The 19,733-nt window shown below is 38.9% G+C and overlaps 1 protein-coding gene across 1 annotated transcript in view; it reads right to left on the minus strand.

Moving 5' to 3' along the window:
- Window positions 1–19,471, minus strand: part of GABRA4 (gamma-aminobutyric acid (GABA) A receptor, alpha 4) — a 62,746-nt gene extending 43,275 nt beyond the window's left edge. Inside the window, exons 1-6 of the mRNA XM_012639909.1 lie at window positions 19,443–19,471; window positions 18,876–18,994; window positions 4,953–5,020; window positions 3,689–3,909; window positions 3,424–3,506; window positions 655–798 (exon numbers count right to left, since the gene is read on the minus strand). Of these exons, the coding sequence (XP_012495363.1) occupies window positions 655–798; window positions 3,424–3,506; window positions 3,689–3,909; window positions 4,953–5,020; window positions 18,876–18,994; window positions 19,443–19,471 (664 nt within the window). The remainder of the gene's footprint in view (window positions 1–654; window positions 799–3,423; window positions 3,507–3,688; window positions 3,910–4,952; window positions 5,021–18,875; window positions 18,995–19,442) is intronic.
- Window positions 19,472–19,733: the final 262 nt, after the last annotated feature.

A 19,733-nucleotide genomic window follows, 5' to 3' on the forward strand; every position in this document is an offset into this window, starting at 1 on the left:
ATTTTGTTATAGCAGCCCAAATGGACTAAGACAACTATAATCAAAATGGTATTTTTTCTGGTGATCTGGGTATATAAGAAATGTCTTTAGAATAAGCAATAATCAGCCAATTTTTCCCATTGAATATGATAAAAACTAAATCCTATGATTCTTTCTATTCACATTCTAAAAGCAAATATAAACCAAGAATCATCAATAGTAACCATCCACCTTCCAGTGTGACAACTTTAATGTATACTCTTAATATACTTTTTAAATTAATTTTTAGATTTTGGTTTACTTTGGAAAGAAGACGGAAGGCAGCACCATGAAATTTGACAAAATTAAAAAAGATTTTTGAAAATCACCATGAAAATAAGACTTCCTGCCTCATAATTTGGTTGAAAACAGTGTTAACATATTTTATTACTGAATTTTCATTTTGAAATAAGAAAATCAACTCACTTTTCACATCTTACCAAGTCAGAATTTATTTTAAACTAAGATTATAAATATAAACAAAGAAATTCTGAGCTCTGATTTATGCATCAATTCTATTTCTGGAAAATTTTTGTTGTTCCCCTAAAAACACTGGATATTTCAGTGAAAAAGTGCAGACTAAACTCTATTGCTAATGCCAGGTAGCATATCGACTTTAATCATTAAACATCTCACCGGTAATCGATTTGATAGTTTCACTCGATACTGTTTGCCCGATCAAGTCATATTGAACTAAACTGGAAGACTCCTTTGGAACTTCAACTGATTTCTCAGGACCTTTTGTCCAAGTATAGATCATCTCACTCTTTGGATATGCATCTGCATGAGAGCACAGAACGCAGCTAGAGTCAGTTTTCCTTTTCCGCCCACGTTTGGTGGTCCACACTTAAGAAAAATAGTACATGTTCAAGAAAGGTGGAATAAATACAAACAATGTTCATTATGATTTATTCAAACATGTTCAAAATTCAGAAAACTGTAGAGATTAAATAAATAGCCTTGCAACTCAACAGGATTTACTGCTTTTATGCCAAAGAATTGGAGGAGGAGCGACTATTAAACCGAGGCATCTGAAATGCTACTACGTATGCACCAATTCACTTGGGTGTTTCCATGTTAATAGCATAAGCAGCTGGAAACCAGACATATTAAACCCCATAGCAGTACTGTCAACTCTCTGTTTCTTTCATTCCTAATTCACTTCCAGGGCTTGACCAATACTAACTTCTACCCTAATGCAGCTCTGCTATTTAGAAATGTACCAGACGCTGCCTGTAATAATACAACAACAAAAACAAACAGATCCTGTTGTTGGTTAGCTCTCCAGGGGTCACCTATTCCAGACTCTGCCTCTGGGCAATACCTACTCTATTTGGGAAACCATCCTACGGTGACAACTGCTTTACCCTTTGTGACGCTCTCCAGGGAATATAATTACACCACCAGTTCCACTACCTTTAAACTCTTACAATCAGGACATTTCCCTTCCGTCTTCAACAAATCCCTCCCAGTGGCAATTTAAGCCTATTTTCTATTATTGGGCATTCAGTGCAAATGGAGACCAGCTGCTTGCCTACCAGTCCCCAGAACAGATAGCTTGGCTTATACACAAGTAAGTTCAAAAGAACCAAAATAAATTGTGTGTCCCCTACCACCCCTCACCCCCCCCCAAAAAACCTTCCTAAAATGGCTAGAGCACAGTAAGTAGGTCTTTGACGGAACTGTTCCATTCTACAAAAGAAGCTGCTACCTAAGAAGACTGTCTTTATAAATGGCCTTGCAAAACAAACTGTAAGGCTTGCGTTGTCATTTAGCATTATACAGTTACGTGTCAGCATTTATCTCCCGAAATATATTCACACTTCATTAACCCTTTAAAGCCCCTGTATACTATGTTCTTGTCTATGATATTTTAGACCAGGTATCCTTTTCTTGGCTACCCTCCCTTGCTAGAATAGCCTTCTTCTTTCCTGGGTTTCTCATTCCTCTGAATCGTAAACAGAGTTAAACAGTGTTTTTTTCTCTTTCCAAAGTACTTAAGAATCCTCACTTGCTGGGTATGATGTGTCTCTTTTGAATTCTCAGTCTGAAAGCATCAGCTTCCAAGGTGTGACATCTTTATTCCATACAAGCCGTGACTGAGTCCCAACTACGTTCACTCTCACAGAAGAATGTTTTCTATGAGAACTCGAGGGAAGTAGAGGGTGGAAAGGACTTTCTCTAGATAAGAACTATCCTGGGTGAAATTTAAATGATTACACCACAAATGGATTTTAATTCTGGCCCCAGTGAGATCACCCTTCCTATGTATTTTTCTGTTTTTTTTCTTCTCTCATTAAATCATTGGTCAGTGAACAAATGACTCTCCCTGGCTTCAAGTTAGCCCACTGAATATCGTGATTACTGGGGGTTATAAAAAGCATGGTGACTGCCGAGTCTCATTAAGTTAAGCAGTGAGCGAGGATAACAGCAGGCAGCAGTTTCACAATCAGCGCGACTAAGAATCTGAAGCAATAGTAAAAGCCAGCATCTATTTTTGGTAGATTCTGATTGAACTGAAAATTTGAGGCAGACCTTAGAAAGGCAATCACATTTCGCTTCCATCTCAGAGAAGGGAGCTTGAGGAAAGGAATCTTATATTCTGTCCTATCCATTCATCTCATCCTCTTGCCTTCATCTCTACAAAATTTCCCAAACACACGTATATACACACACACGTTCTCTTCTAGTACTGTCCTAGTCTGACCCACCACCCTCCTTGCTGGTACTTGCGCTGTTGCTCCAACTCTTCCTCTCAGCCTCTCTACCGCCCATTCTCCATACAAAAGTTAAATGATGAAATGTCAATCAAAGAAAGCCACACCCTTTTGTAAAACCCTCCCAAGGCTTCCCATTGCTTTTAGACAGAATCCAAACTCCTTAATGTGGTCTACAGGGCACTATACGATCTCAGACCACATCTCTTACTATGCTTTTGTCATGTTTCAGCCACTTTTATACTAACGACGCTACTTTTGTTATTTTAACCTATGCCATGTCAGGAAGGCCTGAACTTTCTTTGGACTTTTTCCAAACCTGCTATAAAGGACTCTACTTGCAACAGAAACTGTTAAATTACATATATATCATTTGTACTTTCTATGTCACACCACCAACACGTAGAGTTCAGAGGTCCCTAAATTTCACCAATGATGATCAACCAATTACTTATTACTCAAACCACCTAGACTATCTGTATAAATAGGCTTTTGTTTTTTTGCAGGGAAAGAGGGTTGTTTTTATTTATTTTAAAATATTAGTTAATAAACATTCCCCTAAAATTCAAACCTCAACAGTTTTTGTCATGAACAATGATTTAAATGTTGGACTATGAAAAATATTATACATATATATCAGCAAACTGAGGTCATCATAAATTCTAACAACATTTGTATTATAACTTACAACTCCCAAATTTCAAAGGGCATGCATGACCGTCCATGGGAAAATCCACCAATCTCATGGGACACTCCGCACTTATGGTGAGTCTATGACGAAAAAAATGCAATTAAATAAAATCAACCTTTTCTTAAAAATAATTTTATGGATTCTAAAATGGGAAGGCAAGAAGGAAGGAAAGGAGGGAGGGAGGAATGGAAGGAGAAAGAGAAGAAAGAACCAAAAGAACAAAGGAGTAAAATGGAAGAAGGAAAAAGAAAAATATGATTACCTCATTGTGTATAAAATAGTGCCATTTCTCATAATTCTGAAAAGCTTATTTGGAGCTGTCATGTTATGTGAGACAGATTTCTTTCCATTCCTGAAGAAAGTATCAGGGGTCCACACTTTTGTTACCATCATATTGTTCAGTCTCAAAATTTCAATGGGGCCATCATACTTCAGTCTTTTGTCAATCCATGTCTGTCTGAAGAACACATCCATTGTGTACTCCTAGGGAAATGAGTGTGAGATATGTTTAAATCACAAATGACTACTCGTAAGCATGCAGCAATAGTGCATTAAATTCTAGTCTCTTTTCCACCCATAAAAAAGACAACCCTAAAAAAATTAATAGGAACAGAAATGATCTTAAATTAATGGAGCAAAGAGCGTCTCAGCGGTTAAAGTATGTTATGTCCATCTTGACACCTTCATCTTCTACATTCACAAGATAAATAAATTACCACATGTATTAATCATTTAAGAATAAATTACTATCATTTAATAAAACCACCAGCACTAGGTAATTGCAGTTGTGTTTTACTTCAGACCAGATAGCAAAAATCAGTTAATGTGTAACAAATATCATTGTACAATTAATCATAAAATTGTAGGCTTTTTTTAAAGACAAAATTTGTAAAAGATAAGTTTTATTTTCACAAAGTTTTTTAACATTAGTCAAATAACCCAAGAGTTTCAAATCACTAGGAGCTTTGAGTCAAGGAAAAAAGTAAAGTAGGTTCTTTGTCGTACAAACCAAATATATTGAATGTAAGATAGCACAGCTGAATGCATAGATTCTTCCTGACCAGTGCATGGTATTCTAAGCTCTTTAAGCAAGCAAGAGAGGCAGGGAAAGGTGGGTAGGCAACAAGCAATTGGATCAACATGAAATAGTAAATGCAATTAGGACTATGATACAGTATCTAAATTAGTGCATACCCGAACTAATTATAATTGCTAATTTTTTCCTCCACAATAGTTTCCTAAGGAAAAAACAAAAACAAAAACCTATACACAAGGTTGTGCTACGGGGACCAGTAATAAGAAAGTTCTTCTCTTCGTTGAGAATGATACCAAATCAACAAATACTCAAATGTTAAAGATGAAATGCAAATGCAATGTCTTACTCTTTAAACACCTTTAAGTTTAATTAGGCCATTCTTTGGCTTCCTAGCTTTGTCTGACTGACAACAAAATAAATATTAATTGCTCTCTTTTCTGCATGTTTTCTTCAAACCTCAAAGGGTAGATTAAATTTCCCAAACACCTACCATTTCAACATCAGAAACAGGTCCAAAGCTGGTGACATATATGTCAGTTTTCACTTCTGTAACAGGACCTAGTAAGTATGAAGTAAATAAGTGTGAAAAAATAATTACCAATTTTTCAGGCTAGGAGGGTTTGATAATTAAAGAGTAAATACAGATATGATATATCATGTTTTTACAAGCATCTTAAGTTTTCAATGAGATAATGAATCTCTACCAAAAAATGCACACCAACACACAACAAAATCAGAAAACAATGTCTACTTACGGGCAAAAAGAAACCCCAATTACTTACCAGAAACCTTGTTTCTTCAAAGACACATCTCCCCTGGGAACTGTTACAACAAGCAATGCAGAGACACAAAATCTTTTAACTTTAGTGATTTTTTATAGTCTATCATCTGATGGGTCTCTATAAAGAAGGGAGCTATCAAAAAGAGGAAACGTGGCCACCCACAGGAGCAAAGTGGAGAAAAACCATAATGTCTGTAAGGAATTTGTCTTTGGAGAGTTGAGGATCTTGGCAAATAACTTAAAAAATTATTCTTGCCACCACATCCACTGGTGATTGGGATAGAAGACAAACCCCCTGTAAGTCACACCTATTCATGCTCTGCCACCTATTAGCTGTGTGATTTGGGCAAGTCAGTTAACCCCTCAATAGCAGCAACCGCTCATATCAGGTAACACTTTGATCGAGATCAAATGAAATTGCTGAAATAAGATGCTGAGCAGAGTGACTCTCTCATGAAAACACTCCTTGTACGTGAGTTTCCCTTTGCTTCTGATAATGGCCATTATTCAGATTCTTTCCAATGTCTGAAGAAGACAGGTTCACAAAGAAGTACCAAAATAGGTATTTTGGCAGATAAGAAAGGTGGGAACATAATGACAATATCACTGACACAGATTTTTGACAAAGGATTACAATCTGAGCTTAATGCAATCTGAGTTTAGCATAATGCTTAAGATCAGGAATTCAGGAGTTCAATCTTGGTTCTAACATCTAGTTGTATGACCTGGGCCAAGTCACATGTCCTCACAGGTAAAGATTTTAATGAGTATTAACTGAAATAATATATGTAAATCACTTGTCCCAGTTTCTAGAGCAGAATTTGTTCAATAATAGTAGTTATTATTACAGATAATATAGCATTTTACTACTAATAAAACTACAAAAATTGTTGCTTCCCTGTACGTCATTTCCTTAAACAATAGTTTACAGCACTGTATGGCCAGGGGCTAGATACTCCATAACTGGAAAGAACAACATTTGCTATCAAGATAAAATAATCTCTCCTGGATGCTCATTGGGAAATTGGATTTATGCCAAAAAAGATAAAGAGCAGTTGGTGTCACTCAATGCCCTAGTGCTAAAGGTATCCTCATAAAAATGAATCTGAATATTTCTTACTCTAAAGAATGCAGAGCCACATAAAGAAAGGTAGCTTGAGGGAAAATGAGAAAGTTCTTTATTGAATAAGCATCCTAAGAAAAACATAGCCTTTGGCAGTATAGTGAGAAAAAAAGTCTAGATAAGGCTGATGTATCATGAGTTTTAATTTTTAAAAATCTACATCTTTGGAAAGCAGAAAAGTTAATTAAATTTTTATTTGAATGAAAATTGGAAACAACAACAAAACAGTAGTAATAAGCTCATAAAAGCCAAATTGTTCCAGGAATAGTTAGGCAATCCAGGAAGCAGGTGATGTGTGTTGGACCCTAGAAGATGGTGATTTCACTCAAATAGGTTCAAGAGTGGGAGAAATCACTGTTAGCTTCGTAAGAGCAATTGCAAAAGTATTAATTAATTAATTAATTGCAAAAGCAGAAACACTATGTCACTGCAAGTCAGGGCAAGGGGAGATAAGCTACTGAAAACAATTAAGGTTGATTACGTGTAGACAACTAGACCATTTCACGAGATTTCTGAGAAATCAAAAGTTACTTTGAAGGTCAGTTTAGCGCAGTGGTTCTCAAACTTTACATCAGAATCACCTGCAGGGCTTGTTAAAGCACAGATTGCTGGACCTCACACTCAAATATGTTGATTTATGCCAAAAAAGATTAGTCATAAGGTGGGGCCAGACAGTTTGCATTTCTAACAAGGTCCTAGGTGAGACTGTTCACTTTAGTTGACAGTATTCACTTGTTTCCTAGAATAGGATTTACCACATTGTGTCCTATAAAATACTAATACCATTGGTATTCCAAGAGAGTGGGAGGAGTTCAGGAGAGGGAGGAATTAGGCTAATGGTATTTTTCTTTATAAATTTATTGTAAGGTGCGGGTATATGTTAATTCTTACGGTTATAATGATTTCATGATAATAACAAGAATTTTCAAATTCTTACATAATATGATACTTTCTTAATCAAGGAAACTATCATGGGAGCAAACAGACAATGATTCTTGAAAAATGTTTTGTATTCAGAATTATAACCTCGGTCTTTGTGATGTATTCTGTATTTGCCTTATACAATCGCATGGATCTTTGAGATTGAGAAAGATTCTAAAAACAGGTGTTTGGTAAAGAGATTTCATTGGGACACATTTATTCAATCAATAAACGTTTATTGAATGAGCACAGGTTGTGTGCCAGGTTCCAGTCTAGACTCTGACGCCACAGTGGTAAGCAGTTCCCTGCCTCGGGGGTTAACATGCTATTGGGGCAGTCAGAGTACAAATGTAGTAGTAGAAAATAAATTAAGTGACAGAATGCTATCATTTCTAAGAGGAAAAAAATAGGTTCGTAAGAGAGCGAGAGACTGGCAAGTCTACTCTAGATTTGCGGTCTGAGCTGCTTCCTCAAAGCAGTGAGCATGAGCCCTTGGAAGAGCTGAAGAATTGGATTCCAGGCAGGAAGAGTGAATGGGGAAACGGTCAGAGGCAGGAACGAGGCTTAGTGTGTTCAAAGACTAGAAAAGAGGCCAGTGGGGCTGACGCAAAACGAAGGAGAAAGAGAATGACAAGAAATGAAAGCCACGAAACCAGAATGAAAACCAGGGTACCGGGGACAAAACGTCTACCTGAGTCCATGTTCTAAACAGTAGCATCTTTTAAGAAACATGTTTATAATATACGTTATGGTGACTGTTGTTAAAACTGTGTGGAAATGAACTTACAGAAATGCCAGTAAAAGATGGGAGGATGCATAAAGAAGTATTATGGACTAAATTATATTTCCCCAAAATTCATATGCTGAAGTCCTAACTCTCAATACTTCAGGATGTGACCGTATTTGAAAACAGGGTCTTAAAGAGATAATTAAGTTAAAAAGAGGTCACTAGCATGGGCCCTAATCCAATATAACTGGTCTCCTTATAAGAAGAGATTAGGACGCAGACACATAGACCATGTGAAGACAGAGAGAGGACGGCCATCTACAAACCAAGGAGAGACGGCTTAGAAGAAACGAAACTTGCCGACACTTTGATGCCTCTGGAATTGTGAAAAAATAAGTCTTCTGTGATTAAACCACCCAGTCTGTGGTACTTTATTACGGCAGCCCTTGCAAGCGAACACGGAGGTTAACTATTTTTCCTATGTTCTTTCCCCGAGTTTGCTTCCTCTGATATTTAGATTAGTTCTGCCTTTGCTTGTAGACTGTGGCAAGCAGTTTGAGTTACATCCCCAAATCACTGGGAGGCCACTGAGGGTTTGAAGTAAGGGGATTATATGATTGGATTATTATTTTTATTTATTTATTTATTTATTTATTTTGCAAAACCGCTGTGGCAGTTATATGGACAATAAATTACAGGGAGGCAAGAGCAGAAGAAGGGCTCGTATAAGAGGCTGCTCTACTAGCCCAGCTGGGAGATGAGGACAGTGGCCTGAATACTGGGCCATGGCAGTGGGGATGGAGGGGGGACGGATCAAGGAGGTGTATGTATAACTGCTAACAGGGGATGGGTATTTTCCAAAGAACAATAAACAGAGATATAACAATTACTGTTTATTGAAGGTCTATTGTATGCCAAGCAACCTACCAGGCTCTTCCCACGTGGTATTTCATTTAACCTTCACGAAATCCCCCAAAAGTGCTATTATCATGAAAATTTTATGGATTTAACCCCTGAGCTCACAGAAGTTCAATCTGTATACCACAGCCAGAATTCTAACCCCCTTGTATTGATCTCCAAAGTGTGTTCTAGCTTTACTACACTATATTACATTATAAAATAGTAAATCAATAATCAATTACTTAAGTAATACGGAATTTTATATCTAGTATATAACACGATACACCTACATCTCCTGTTTTGTTCATGAGTAGTTTATGTAGCATTTTTTAATGGCTTTACTTTTTTTCTTATTACAACCTGCCTGAGTCTGTCCTTTTACCTTTAATGACAAACACAAAACCTAATCCTTTTTGAAGTCCCAAACTAGCACGGTGCTTTGCACCTAATAGGTGCTGAATAACTATGTGTTTCATTATGATCCTAATATCATCCCCATAGTGATTTTAAAACCCCTCAAAAGGAAAGAATAATGTGATTCATTTGCTACAACAGTTAAGCTAAAAATATTTCTCAATGAAAATCATAAACTATGTCTAATTTATATTTGTATCCTCTCCCAGAAGCAATCCCAGGCCTTAAATGTAGAAGGTTTCTGATAAATCAGTCGCCAATGAATAATGGCCACTATTCAATTAAGAACAATTCTTAGAGACGCTTCCTTTAATACTGCTGTTTAAAATGTTCAAATCAACCTTACTAAAAGCATAATTACATAGAAACCACATAATTTTGAACTTGGAAGTTTTCCCCATAATTTTATATGCATTGGTGTAACGTCAAAGACATCTTTTATATGCTTTGTGTGGCATCAAAGACATCTATTACTTTGGTAATAGAGAAATGGTTTTTAATCCCCCAAATATGATGACATTCTGTAAGATGATTTTCAACAAGATGATTTTCAACAGTCTTGCAAAGAAAGAGCCAAGACCAGCAAGATCAAATTCGGGAAAGTACTCTCATTTAGTTAATGAATCTAACTTGCTGAGAAAGTGGAAAGATAATTAACAATGTATCAGATAATTTTCCACTGTTTACTTTAGCAGTATTCACCTAGTTAAAGCGTGGTATCGCTTTTCAATTTCATCTCCAATAATGTACAATTTGCTGTTACATAAGAAAGACCTAAGGTGTTTTGCTGATCTTGAAACTAGTCAATCCTTGTTTTCCACATTTTTCTCCCCAGCTATGCACTTAAGGAAATATTTCTAATCTTCTATCCACCTACAGCATGTGTCCACCTACATCTTACAAAACACTTAGTGGTGTATCTCCGAAAATGAAGAGACTTAAAAGCACTTAAGAGGTACAACAATAACAACAAGGAGTCTTAAGTGAAACATATAAAGAAATCTCTAATTTTGCTTGTCATTTCCAAACATAGAAATACTAGACTTCCTGAATATTAAACAAAGACAACAGATATCTATTGATATCACCAAGAAAGCAGAAAACACTGCAGAATTCTAGATGCTTCTTTAATTTAGAAGACATTAAAGATTAGTGCCTCCTGTATTACATAATCTTTCCATCAATCCTAGTCCACTTTGTAAATAATTAAAGCCATCAAATCAGGAAGAAAGGCACAAACAACAACAGCAATAATAAATTATGGGTAAAAGATGAAAACAGTCAACTCACAGAAAGGAAATTCTTGTAGTCAATAATGATTTGAAAAGAAGCTCAACCATATTAGAGCATAATAAACATAACATAATGTGAAATCATTTCACAATGGAATACCATTTTGAGAAATACCAATTTCATATATTTTCTCTCTATATATATTAATACATGTGTGGGTGTATATATATCTTCAGTGTCAGAGAGGGTATGTGCATCCTGAATCTCATGTTCATTGTAAATTTTATATGGGAGTTTGATTTTATAAACTCACCATGAAAAATACTTTGGCATTATCTTGTCAAGCTGAACTCCTACTTACACTAAGATCTAGAAAAATTTATTCCTTGATATATTATGCAAAAAAACCCTCTTGCACATTTACAGCAGGAAATTTGGGCCAGGATATTCACAGCACCACAATCTTGGAAACAAGCAAAAAGTCTACTGCCAACAGAGCAGATGAATAAGCTGATTCCTATGCAATGGGAATATCACATAACAGTCAAAATGAATGATCTATAGCAATAGGCAACAATGACAATGAATCTTAGCAATACATAATTAAGTAAAAAAGCATCAAAGGATTATATATAGCAAGCTCAAAACAATTAAATATTTTAAATATACTTTACAAAACAAAGATGACCTAAAATGACATTCAAAGAAAAGCTAAAAAATAATTTTGAAAGAACTCAGAATGGTGGTTAATTTGGGTGAGGAAGACAGGAAGATAGGATGGGGAAGGCCACACAGCAGAATAAAAGTTGTTGTCAAGGTCCTGTACTTTTTGCTGGATGATGGTTTAACTGGTGTGTTTATTATATTTTAATAAACGAATGAATAGATGGAAGTATAAAAAGAAGGTTATGCTTGGGCCAATAATGAGAATGTGTCATAAATCAAGGATTAATAATCTAGAATTAAATTCTGTGTATCTGAGGTTTATTAGAATAAATACATTAAAAAGCCTAGAGTATACAGCAGTGATGTTTAATGATACACACAGGCAAACTGATGACTTTCTCATCTATAATAAAAGTAATCTAACAACGAGTGAAGTAATTACTTAAACATCCACCAATTTACTGATATTCTATGATCTAAATTTTACAGTACCCATTTCAGGAAACACCAAATGCATTTTGCACATCCTTACCCTAAAGAAAATGTAACTATATGAGAGTACCAGTACATGTTTTTTCTTTCTTTTTTTTTTTTGATAAACCAACAGCATAAGAAAGTAAATTTGTGTTTTAGATTCCATCTTCTCTTATTTTCTCAAGGGCATCCTTCCTTCAGTTTTCTCTTTCCTCCATTCTAACATTAAATTTTCCTCTACTGCATTATTCCCAATAGTTCACAATCATGATACAGTCTAATCTTTAAAAAATGCAACCTTCCCTCTTTCTCTTCCCTTTTGTGTTTAAACTTCTGAAAAGAAACTACACACACTGCCTCTAATTCTTCCCTTCCTGTCCACTCCATCACCCACCATAATCTGGTTTCATGATCAGGATCCACACTTCCTTTTGTCAATACTATCAGTCCTTCCTTGCCTACAGCGTTGTTCTCACCAACTTTAAAAGTAATTTTATTTCTCCCATTTTTAAGCGAGCTTTCTTGATTTGAATTCCTTCCATCTACCATCCCATTTCTCTTCTTCCTTGTACAAATGCTCAGAAAAAAACTTCTCCCAATCTCTCCCGAACATACCCAATCAGACTTCCATACCCACCATGTCACCAAAACACTGCTCTTGTCAAAATCATTGAAGATGTACTTATTGCTAAATCTAGTGGTCAAACTGAAGTCCTTATCTTTTTTCATCTGTCAGGAGCATTTGACGTAATTAATCAATCCCTTCTCCTCTTTGAAATATTCTTTTCTCTTCTCTTTCTTTCTTTCTCCTTCCTTCCTTCCCTCCCTTTCTCCCTCCCTCCCTCCTTCCTTCCTTCCTTTCTTTCACTTAAAATCTTTTACTTTGCTTACACATACTCCCTTGCTTTTTCTGCTACTTCAGTCTTTGTGGAACAGAAATCCCTCCTCCTCTCTCCCCACTTCTTAACATTGGAGACATCAGCACTCGATATTTGCATGCCTTCTCTACCACCTTTAATCCCCTGGTAGTCTTTTTAGTCTTGTGGCATCAAATGCCATGTATATTGACACGCCGATCATCCAGAATCCCCAGCTCATCTCTACCTGGTATCTAAAAGCCATCTCAAACGCACCACACTCACGTACAAACTGTTTATCCGTGCCCCTAGTCTGCGTCTGCCACAGTCTTGACATCTCCATTTTTTTAGGTGTTCAAGTCAAAAACGTTGTAGTCAGCACTGACACCTCCCTTTCTCTCGCATCCCACATTTTAGCTGTCATCAGTGCACTTTAAGTTAAAAAAAAATAGCCAGAAGCCAACCATTTCTTACAAATTTACAAACTTCTCTGCCACCAGCTTGGTCAAAGTGTCCATCATCTCTTGCCTGGTTTACTGTGGAAAACCTCTGCATCTGCCCTTCCTCTGACTGCCCATTCCCAACACAGCAGCCAGAGTGCGGCTTTTAAAATTAGTCAGTTCAGATCTTGCCCCTGCTAAGATGTTTCCAAACACTTTTGATTTGACTCTGAGTAAAAAGCAAAGTGCTTCCCAGCCTGCAAAGCTTTACACAACCTTGTCCTTTTATCACACTGACTCCTTCTTATACCTCTTATCACACTGACCCCTTCTTATACCTCTTATCACACTGACCCCTTCTTAAGCCCTGTTAAACTTCACTGCAGCATGCAAAGCTGTATACGGCCTCGTTCTCTTATCACACTGACCCCTCTTACACCTCTTATCAGACTGACCCCTTCTTCAGCCCTGCTAAACTTCACTGCAGCCACACTGACTTTCCTGCTTAAACACGTTTGCACTTAGAGTTCCTTCTCCCCAGAAGACCCTACCCGAAACACGGCTTATGCTCTTACCCACTTATGATAAGTTTTCAAATATTACCTTCTTAATGCAGTCCTCCCTGAGTATCCTGGTGAAAACTGCAACCTCCTCCCTAGCTTTATATGACTCCATAGCAGTTAATTGACATCTGGCACACTCTACATTTTACTTATTTCTGTTGCTTATTTTCTGTCTCTTCCACTGAAGCGTGAGCTCATGAGAGCAGGGAATTGTGCCGTCCTCCATAACTTTAAATAACACCACCCTTGCCCAGTTTCTCAAAATAGAAATCAAGGACTCATTTTTTTTATTTTTCCCTTTTTTTAAACCATCCATATCAAGTCGATCACCAATTCTTTGTCAAATTTAACCTCCAAAAAAAAAAAATTCCACTTTTATCCATCTACCACCTTATTCCAAGCAGACATCAACTTAATAAAAAGAAGAAAAAAAGAAAGAAAGAAAGAAAGAAAGAAAGAAAGAAAGAAAGAAAGAGCTTCTGCACTGGTCTCCTTGCTTTCAATATTGCCCCATTTGCTTTCCTAAGCCTTTCTTTATGCAGCAAGCAGATAGCACATACTACAATCTAAGTCATACCATGTCGTTCCCTCCACTTAGAAAATTCCAATGGCTGCCAGATTTACTAAGAGAATAATCTAATTCCTTTACAGGATCCCCAAAGCCTTGCAGGGCCTGGCCTCTGTTTACCATCCCAACCTCATCCTGTGACATTCTTCCTCTTGCTTTCTTGCTACAGGCACACTGGACTCCTTTCACTGTCTAAATCCTACTAGTCTATTATCTACCTTCAGACTTTTGTACTTGCTTTTATTGTTCTGCCTGAGAATAACTTTTCTCTGACCCTTTCCAAGCCTGGCACCTTTAGGTCTCAGCTCAGAAGACTTCCTTGGTCACCAAATCTCAAATAGATCCCCTCACCAAACATTTTCTCTCTCTCAGCATGCTATGAGTTTGTCCCATAGCATTTTCATTTAATTATTTGGTTATTTGTTTCTTTGTTATTTTTATCTCTCTACACCACTGTAAAATCTTTGAGGGCCTGTGCCAGATCAGAATTATATCTTCACAAACTGACATTGTTCCTGACATATAGTAGTCTCTTGATACACGTTGGTTTAACGAATGAAAGAATGAATGGGACAAATTAGAAGAGAATGAAGCTGTACCTCTATGTTGCCCTGTGGATTGATGTGCTCATCTATATAGTTTTCAAAATATATCCTCTGCTGACATTCAATTAATAAAGCTAGCAAATGACACATAAATTTAATTTTTAAATTGAGATACAGATCTTTTGAAAGCATTGCAAAGATAATGTGATTTGCGTGAGAAAAATATTCCAACCTTAACACAAATGTACACAATTTTACATGTTGCCTTCACCATTTTAAAATGTTATAAAAGGTTTAGAATAGTAGTTATTTCATTCCTTTAAGGGAAATGTAGTTTTGCTTATTTTAAAGTATTCAGGAAAATTTGACTCTTTGCAACAGGATGATGCAAGAAATCCCGAGCAGTAGATGTAGCAATAGACCAGCTGCCTGATTAAGGGTTTGAAGATTGGGGTGTGAGTTGTGACCTTATCCTTCACTAGCTTGTAGGGGTCTTGGATAGTTCACTGGAACTATTCTCAGCCTCTTCTCTAACACAGGAATCATGCCTTCCCTGCTTATCTCTTTGCATTTTTGTGATAATCTGGATAAATGATGTAATGTGAGAATGTTTTCAGCACTATAGAGGACTCCACTAATGTGAAGTCCTACTATATTAGTGAACAACCTTACAAAATTGACTCTAACGCTTCGTTCTCATTTTAGAGAGGTTATGGGAGACGACTCAAGGCAATCATCTATATTTGGAATATTTATTATTCCAGATCATGTGGCTCAAAAGATTGACATGCAATAAAGGCTGTGTAACCCTTCGATAAATAGAAAAAGGGTAAGAACAGGCTTCCTAAACTATGTCCTGGCGGTCAGTCCATACCTTAGCTATGCGTTTTTAAGAAGACTATAACAGTATTGAAATGGGCAAGAACAAGGGGGAATTCTTTCCGAGCTCCTTTGTGGAAGGGTTCGCTCTGTGCCACGTATTAAACACAAGCAGGTGCGAGCTACTTTAGAATGACAGCAACCGATTCGTCCGAGACGGAAAGAACTGCAGCCCTTCAGAAGTCCCAATCCAGCTTCTCCCAACATGCATTCCTCCTTCTCCCCTCACCTTGTCCCCTTTTCTCCTCCAGTGGGAGAATGTAGGAGACAAGGGAGAGGAGATCCTAGAGGGATGAAAAAAAAAAAAAGAACCATTTCAGCTCCTTTTATTTCCCTATCGCAAGCTGTGCTGCTGAGTTAAAAATATGTAATTTAGTTCCCAAATCTATTTCAACCCCTGCCTGGCCTACTGAGCAATCACAAACCATCCAATTTCAATTCAAATCTTTACTTTTAGCTTTATTTTAAATGGAACACAGCAAAGTTGTATAAACAGATACAAAGTAAATGCTCCGCAAAGAGCAGAAGCAGGATTAAAGGAACCAGGAAGTAAAGCCATACTTATACATATTTATAGTGTACTGGCCAAAATCTGGATTGTTTTCATTTCATTTTTAAAATGCCAAACTTTCCACAGAGTATAAAATGTCATAGATGGGATCAAACTTGTGGCATCCAAGAGTCTGTGCTAACAATGAGTTTTCTCATTATTTTCAGTGGCTGCACATTTACAACTTCGTGTAAACAGATAACACATTTTCTGCAGGTGAGAATTACTATTCCTCTGTCACATTTGGAATATTATGCATTTACAGGGAATGACCCACTTCTAAAAAATGAATCACGTCTACCACAAATATTTATGAGTAGAGAAAAAAAACAATAACAAAAAACCACATTCTGCTATATGGTAAATGGTTAAATAATTAGTTAACTCCTAACACTCAAAGTAAACTGAATTCAACCCCTTTCCATAGAGCTATAAAAGTATCTCCAGGCGGGGAATGCAGATCACTTGGCAGTGACAAGATGATAAATAATGCCCTTGAGACATTTAGTAGTACTGCAGTTAAGCAAAACCCAGTCATAGCTCACACAGAGTGTTTTCACTTATTTTATTGTCTATATATTGTTTGAGAAAGAGCAGATAGTAAAAAGGTCCATCTACAATGAACCTCTTCTTTCTTTTGAGTTATAACTTGCTTTATAACCAGCTGGGCATATATTATTTTAACTTTCAACATTTAATAATAAAACCATATAGTTTCCGTTATAACTTTCCACTTTCATTTATGTTCAGGCACATCGATTCTCTAATGAATATTTAAACGACATGTGATTTGATACTTTGGTTATTTCTTTTTTCCTCCCTTGAAATGTCAAGTTTAAAACCTTTATGGGCAGATTAAATCCTCTTTTATTGATGTGATACAGTTTTAAACGGTACCGCATCATCTAAAACATTCTCCACAAGACTATTTTTGATCTAAAGTTATAATTTCCCAGTCATTTAGGAAAGATCGTGCATTGACAAGTGATTCACTTCCGTAACGAAGTCTCTTTTCAGATGTGCATGAAGCAAATGCAGTGCAGAGAACCTGTCCCTGAGAGGCAATGTGAAAAGAGCCAGGAGAAACTTGCATTCTCTGTATCACTGGCAACATACAAATCCTGAATTAATACCCTCAACGAATGGCTTCCCATAACCTTCTCAATAAAATCCAGGAAAAAACATGGTTTGGAATTCAGAAGACCTGATCCCAGCCTGCCGTTGCTATGCTGCGTGCCCCTATACAAATCACTGTCCCCTTAGAGTCCTCTGTGTCCTCACATGTTAAATGCGAAGAACAAGACTAGACAGACTCCAAAGAATCATCCAGCTCTACTCCATCCAACGCTATTTTATCTCCAACGATTCTAATCTGGGCCCACACTCCTCCCACCTCGTACCTAACGCCGTCCTGTTCCCTGCTCTCACTTTCTCCATTGCCCGACAGCGTCTCCTAAACACCCTCAGTAGGAAGCATGAAGCTCCTCTGTGCTTCTAACATTCAATACCAGTCACATGGTGTCTGATACCGTCCCAGTCTGCACGGCTCTGTCTTTCAAATGCACATCCTGACTGGGATTCACATCCTTCCCCTGCCACTCACAAGCTGGGAACTTGGACCAATCACTTAAACTATCCAAGGGTCAATTTCTTCGTTGTAACATGAAGATACTAATGGCTTTCTTTTAGGGTTGTGGTGAGGGTTCACCAGAGTAATGTCTGTAAAATGCCTGGAATATATGAAAAATTAATTAAATAAACGCAATGTTAGTTGCGATTATTATGATCGCCACTACTAGAATATAATTAGTTCCTTGAAAATAGAATCTTTGTCTTGTTCAACTCATTCGCTGAAGGGTAACAGCACGTGTACTGGAAAGAACCGGGACTTTGAGGTCAGAAGATGTGGGCCAATCCCACGAGTGGGACCCCAGCAAGTCTCTGGTCCTCACTGCATCCGACTGAGAAGCTGTTTGAGGTTAAGAATCGTATCTTAAGATTTCTGTGAACCTACCTAGTGGGTAGCCCAAAGCTTGCCACATAGATTCTCATTATATATGCAAAGGAAACATGAATATGAAAAAGAACAACAGTACTGTTAATGGCTCTGCCTCTATTAAGCCCTTTATAACTACTTTGTTGAAGAAAGAAAGCTAAAATAGCTCTGACTGCAAAGTCTTAGGAGGAAAGCAAATGCCACCTCCCCGCAGAGAAACCATCCCACTGTAGAAGAGAGAAGGAAAGGACTGGGTCCTCCAACACGGCAGGCAGCTTCGTGCCCCAGATTCATGTCCTAGGGAGAACACCGGCCCAGGTTCGGGCAGAGAAACGGACACGTGGGAGGACAGGGGACTTTGGTTCAGCTGCCTCAAGAGCAGCCTGCTCCGAGGGACAGGTTCGGGGAAATCCGTTGTGGGGTGCAGCGAGGCCAGGCAACCGAGCCCCGAGTTCCCATTTTTGACTCTTCCCCTCCAACCTCCCCCACCCAGCAGTCAGGTCCCGGGAGGTAATTAGTGTGGGGGAGAAGCCAAGCTCTGAGGGGGCAGGGAGATGGGAAAGTACGGGTGGGGGCGGAATTCTTGTCATAGGTCTCACCGAGAGAGGAGGGGTGGGGGGGAGAGGAAGAGGGAGGGAGGGAGGGAGAGAGGGAGGGAGGGAATATTTTCATTTTTGCACGTGAGGCGTACCTAATGATATTCCCACAGACAGACAGACAGGCAGACCGAGAGAGGGACAGACAGGACACATTTGCGCGTTTGAAATCGTTCATACCCCCAAATCCAGGGCGCAGCCTGTTGTCATAACCATCGAGCAAACTGTCCAGGATGCGGGTGAAATTTTCTGGGCACAATTTCTCCTCCTTTTGGTTCTGTCCTGGGGATTCGTTTAAACTGCAAGCGCATAAAACGGGGGCGGAGGAGATTATTTTAAGAACTGTTCAGAGAACAGGTGGAAACAGGTCTTCTAGGGAGAGAGTCGCTTGCCCCTAAGCTAAAGGAGGCAGGACTGGGTGTTGGGATGCGAGAGACAGAAACGGTCAGGAGAAGCGCACCCCGCGCACACGCACCCCGCTACCCACGCGCTTCTTGCACCCGCTGCCCCTTGCGCTGTCCGCGTCTACGCGGTCACAGAAAAGCCTGGCTTGGGGCCCCTGATCTCCCAGCTGAGACAAGAGCGTCTGGTTCGCCCAGAGAGGGCTGGGTGGTCTAAGGGGGCCTGGAGCGGCCACTCCCCCGCCCCCTCCCCCGCCGCAGCACCCCGGAGCACTCACCAAGCCGCCAGGCACAGGAATCGCAGGAGGGCGAAGCTGAGCCCGGAGGCCAGCACGATCGCGGGAACCTTCTTGGCAGAAACCATCTTTGCAACATGCCATACTTCACGCCTGTTCACGTTTCCAGGCTCTCGAGACGCCCTGGGCAGGGAGCGAGGACAGGGCAGAGCGGCTCCCGCGGCGCGCACACTCGCTCGCGCCCGCCCGCGCCCGCACTCCGAGCCGCGGTGGGCGTGTGTGTGCGCGGGGCCCGGGGAGGCGGGACCTGCCTTCGCTCGCCCCCTCCGAGCTCGCGCGGCGCTCGCGGCGCAGGTGGCGCTCTGTGCACCGCGCGCGCCCGTTCGGGCCCGGGGTCGCGG

Source organism: Propithecus coquereli, unplaced genomic scaffold, assembly GCF_000956105.1.
Source record: "Propithecus coquereli isolate 6110/MARCELLA unplaced genomic scaffold, Pcoq_1.0 Scaffold143, whole genome shotgun sequence".
In the NCBI taxonomy this organism is placed as follows: Eukaryota; Metazoa; Chordata; class Mammalia; order Primates; family Indriidae; genus Propithecus; species Propithecus coquereli.